General features: G+C 54.7%; 1 protein-coding gene across 1 annotated transcript; it reads left to right on the forward strand.

Annotated features, from left to right (window-relative positions):
• Position 1: 1 nt before the first annotated feature.
• Positions 2–379, forward strand: C2CD4D (C2 calcium dependent domain containing 4D; the record flags this gene model as incomplete). Its single annotated transcript, XM_024762876.1, has 1 exon — positions 2–379. A coding segment is annotated over one exon (276 nt), but the record flags the coding sequence as incomplete, so codon positions are not given.
• Between the last annotated feature and the right edge of the window lie 4,799 nt (positions 380–5,178).

Below are 5,178 nucleotides of genomic sequence, written 5' to 3' on the forward strand. Positions count from 1 at the left end.
GAGGCTGCGGCCGCGCGCCCGGGCGCGGGGCCAGCGGAGCCGCGTGGTCAAATGCAGCGCCAACCCCATCTTCAATGAGGACTTTTTCTTCGACGGGCTCGGCCCGCCTGACCTGGCCGCCCACAGTCTGAGGGCCAAGGTGCTGGACAGGGGAGCAGGCTTCCGCAGGGACGTGCTGCTGGGGGAGTGTGAGACGCCCCTGACTGCCCTGCTGCCCACCCTGCGTGGTGGGCTAGGTCCCGGAGCCTCCCTGGCGCCTGCCCATCTCAGCCTGTAGCCTGAGAGACTGTCTCTTCCTCAGGAGGTCTCCACCGGGTCTGCAGTCCTCATTCTTTCCATCTGCCCGGCATGCATTTATTTTTGCTAATAAAATATCTGTTTGTCTCTGGCGGTATCTCTCCCACTTGTTGGCACCCTACGCTCTCAGATCTGCAGCCTACCCTCCTCCCTCTGCCCTGGCCGTACTCGGGATGGAGGAGGCTCATTCAGTTGTCTGATTTGGAGCAGACCTTAAGCAGTGGTTCTCAAACTTGAATGAGCATCACAATAACCAGACATCAGAAATCCTGGATGAGCTTGGTAAACATGCAGAAAGAATCCTGGGCTCCATTCCTGAGAGACCCTGACACTAGTTCAGTAGGTCTGGCCTGAGTAGGTTCTAGGTTCCCTGTTCAACCAGGTCCCTACCCCTTCAGGGGGCCCTCCAATCACTGAGTCACTCCAGAAAAAAACTCTGTGACTGAAACCAGCAAAAGCCACCTTCCGCTGGGGGTTCCTTGGGGCTGCACAGGGGAAAGCAGCACTACCCCACCCATCTACCCCCCCCCCCCCCATCTGTTCTGAAGAGAGATGAAATTTCCGTGTCTTGGAAGTGAGTCAGTGGCTGTAACACTAGCACGCTATGCCTTTAGGTGTCCTCTCTCTTGCCTGTCCCTTCCACACCTGTGCCACCCTTGGGGGTAAAGCTGGAGCCAGGAGCTAGAACAGTGCTTGGGTAATGAAAGACCAAGATAGAATGTCCCAGGGATTGAGGTCCTGGGGGAGGAGGGGGTCCCACTGAACTGTGAGAACTGTTCTCAGGGGCACCCAGAAAACGCTACCCCAGTGAGTAGGGGCAGAATGTGGAAAATGGATAAATGTAGGTCACATTGTGTTTACCTCCTACCTGAATGTCCCTGACATCAGCAGTGACCTTCTTCTCTCTCCCCCACCTTCCCTGGAGCTGGTTCCTCTTGGCTCAGGCCAGGCTTGGAGAAGGAAAGAAGGGAGGGGGAGAGGGAGGGAGGAAGGGAGGCGCTGTGCCAACCTAACTTCTTTCTCCCTCCCCGCTTTCTCATTTTGCCCGGTGGCCCTAAGCAGGGCCAAGCCTGCCTGCTGGATCTAGATAAACTTCAGCATGTGTAATGCTAGCATCACACACACACACACACACACACACACACACACACACACACACACACACACACACACACACACACACACACACACACACACACACACTTGCATTCAGAGCACCCCTCGGTTCCTTCTCCCTCCCCTGATTACATCCCTCCCCACCCCACCCTCAACCCCCCAGACCAGGGAAATCTTGCTCCAGATGTCCACTAGGTGGTAGCATTGATCAAATAATATTAAGTGCTAACAGCTGCGCCAAGATAATCGCCATGCAAGGAACCGTTCCAACAACTTGCCAACAACCCCATTGAGGGTTAAGTACTATTGCTAATATTTTTATCCAGTGTGACCTTGGGTTTTACTCATCCAGTGAGGGGTAGGACTAGGATTCAAACCCAGAGAGTCTGGCCTTAGACTCTGGGTTCTTAATCACCTCACTATATAATATCCCTAAGTGCCAGCTGCCACCTCCCAGTCAGGTCACTTCCTTCCCCAGGATGACAGCTCTCCGATCTTTTCAGCCTGTGAAGTCCACCCATAGATCCAGCTCTATCCCTAGTACTGTCCTACTTCAGTCCCAAATCCTCCCCTAACAACCTTTGGTGAGTAACTGGATTTGACGCCCATTTGAAAGTAGCTGGAAAGAGAAGTAGAGGCCATTTACCCTTCATTCATGCAGTCCTTCAACAAATACTTAGGGAAGGCCAGGGGGTTCTGGGCATTGGATACAGCAGTGATCAAAACAGACACGGGGGGCCTCCCTGGTGGCGCAGTGGTTGAGAGTCCACCTGCCGATGCAGGGGACACGGGTTCGTGCCCCGGTCCGGGAAGATCCCACATGCCGCGGAGCGGCTGGGTCCATGAGCTATGGCCGCTGAGCCTGCACGTCCGGAGCCTGTGCTCCGCAACGGGAGAGGCCACAACAGTGAGAGGCCTGCGTACCGCAAAAAAAAAAAAAAAAACAGACACGGGTATCAGACAGTTTACAAAATGAATAAGTAAAATGTAGAAATATTACCTGGTAATATGTTCTAGAGAAAAATAAAGCAGGAGAGAGATTAGGAAGGGAGTCAGACAAAGAGAAGAAAGGAAGATTTTAAGAATGGAAAGTGGGAGGGAGGGACTGAAACACTGCTTTTTAACCACAGTACTTTGTACCAGTAGGTTCTGTACTTTATTGTTACGCCAGTTAATCATTGCAACCACTCAGTAAGGCGGCTACTGTTACCATTTTACGGAGAAGATAGATCAAAGAGGTTAAGTAAACTTGCCTGAGGATCAGCCCTGACTGCAGGGAAGTTTTAGGACTGTGGCTCCATCCAGACCTCCTACCTCACCTGCCATTCAGAGGAGGCTCGCAAGGTGAGAATTCAAGTCCACTCCAGTCCGGAGCAGTTCACTCAGTATCCACAGCTGTGACCCTCCCCCTCCCCACCCCCCCATGGGGACCACAATGTCCCTGGAGGAACTTCCAGGCTAAACTAAAGCCACAGAAGCATGCCCTGGGGCAAATAAGGTCGTAAGAACCCCTCCTGTGTGCAGACTGCTCTGGCCTCAAAGCATGTTCACAGACACAAGTCTGGACAGATATTACTGTCCCCTTTTTAATAATGTGGTAATTGAGGACTAATAGTAGGCTACATTCTTACCCGTCTTTCGGCTCCCAAAATCAGAGCTCCTGCTTTTCAACCCTCCTTGCAACGTCCAAGTCTAAATGACCACAGATGTTAATTGACAGATGAGTGCTACAGGCAGGGTCACATGGAGAGTTCAGGGCCAGGAGCTGAGGTCGAACTCCCACTGGTCCCTCCACCCACAGTGGCCTTTGTAACAGGAAAGGGGAGGGGTGGTGACTGTGAGATCTACAGATGTTTATAGAGCCGGAGATGTCCTTTTTTTTAGTGGCTGAGGGGACTGTGCCCCCTCCCTGAGTCCGTCCGGTGGGTTGAGGTCTCCCCCAGGCATGGACCTCTTAGAAAGGACACATAGGAAGGTGTTCTTAACCACTGGATCAGGCCTCCCAGAGTGGGTGGCCCTCGAAGGATGGGGCTGAGGTGGTATAGGCCCCACAAACTTTCCACATTTACACCCCAGGCCCTCCCAGGAGGGGCAGGCTTGCATGAGCTTTAAGTGGTTTCTGTGGTCTAGGGGGTGGAAAGGAAGGGAAGAAGAAGTTGGTGACTGCTCCCCAGTTCCAAGCCACCACCACCACCCTCCACACCCCCAGGCTGCTTGCCCCTGGCGTTCAGATTCCCCTGATAAGGGAACTTGGGCACGTGGTGGGTGAATTGATTCTCTGATCCCTATCAGCCTCTTCCTTGCATAAGAATGTGAGAATGTATTTGGGGAGGAAATAACCACTGCCCTGCTCTGAAAGGACTGATTCCTCCAGAAAAGAAGCTGTGATTAGAGCAGGAGGGAGGAAGTATAGGCATGAGGGGGGGGGGACTTCCCAAAAGGATGATCAGGGTACCTACTTGCCCCAGGGAGAAAGAACACCAGCCATCCATGCTTAGGGTAAGGAAGGCATAGAGATACGCTGGGAAGCATGAGACTAGCTTAGGCCTAGAGCCAGGACCCTGTCTTCCCAACCACCAGTCACTTCCTCCCCACCTTACACAGTGGCACGAAGTGGCATGGCTGAGAGAGGCAGCCAGACCTACCGTATCTGGGGTGGGCAGGGCTGCCTGGCACGATGCCAGGGCCAAGTGCCCATCCCCAGGCGCTCTGCATGGCCTCTCCTCCATGCCCATGCTTGGTAGGTCAAGAAGGATCCTGAGGGACCCAGAGTCACAGAGGAAGAGAGGCTGAAAGAGGAGAAAATAGAAAGAGGGATGAGCTACCGAGGCACAGAAAACAGAAGAGCCATAGGCATGGAGGGGTTGGCAGGCAGAGACACAGAGAGAGGATACTGAGAGGAAGCAGAGCCAATCGTGGGCAGGGAAGGGGACAGCAGAGCAACACTCTGCCCCAGCACCCCCTGCACCCTGCCCCTCTGCCGCTTGCTGGCTCTACTTGTCTGCTGGGCACTGGCCTGGCTGGTGCTTTAGAGAACTTTACTTCTTACTCCAAGCTTGCCCAAGGGGCTGAGCCCCAAAACAGACCAACATCCTGTTCTGTGCAGAGAAGTATACACAGACGCGTGGGCCACGCATTTACCAAAAGGACACGGGGATAATCAGAGTCTCAGAGGAACAGACACACGCCCTCAGACTCTCGGTACAGGAAGGTCCCCAAAAGTTTCCACTCCACTCTTCCTCACTCCCTGCACCCTTGTCAACCATCCTGGGAGCTGGAAAGTCCTTTTCTACTTCTAACCTTTGTCCCGTAAGCTGCAGCCCTCCGGAGTCTCTGGGAGCTACCCAGGAACGGAGGTGTTGATGGTAGCGGAGCGTGCGGTTCCAGGGTGGGGCACGAGTGCCGGATGGTGAGGTGGGAGGGCAGGTGAGGGAAGGGACAGCTGCCTGCCCTCTCCACGCCAGATGCCACGTGCACCGGGGAGGAGTGGGCTGCAGTCACGAGGCTGAGGCGTGGCTGGCTCCTGCTCTGCTGTTTACCAGCTGGGAGTGAGAGCCGGAGGAGGTGCCAGGGAGCCTCCCCACTGCAGCCTGGCCTCTGGCCAGCCGGCCTGTTGGGTAAGCAGGAGAGCCAGGCCCAGCTAATCAAACTCTGGGCCGAGTCTGTGCAGGAGATTAGTGGCATCCGGGTCCCGCGGAAGCAGTATCCTGTAGCTCTCCACAGAGCCCTTCCTCAGCGTGGGTCTGCCCAGTCTGCGGGGGGGGG

This window comes from Neophocaena asiaeorientalis, unplaced genomic scaffold (genome assembly GCF_003031525.2).
Source record: "Neophocaena asiaeorientalis asiaeorientalis breed wild unplaced genomic scaffold, Neophocaena_asiaeorientalis_V1.1 scaffold167, whole genome shotgun sequence".
Lineage (NCBI taxonomy): Eukaryota > Metazoa > Chordata > Mammalia > Artiodactyla > Phocoenidae > Neophocaena > Neophocaena asiaeorientalis.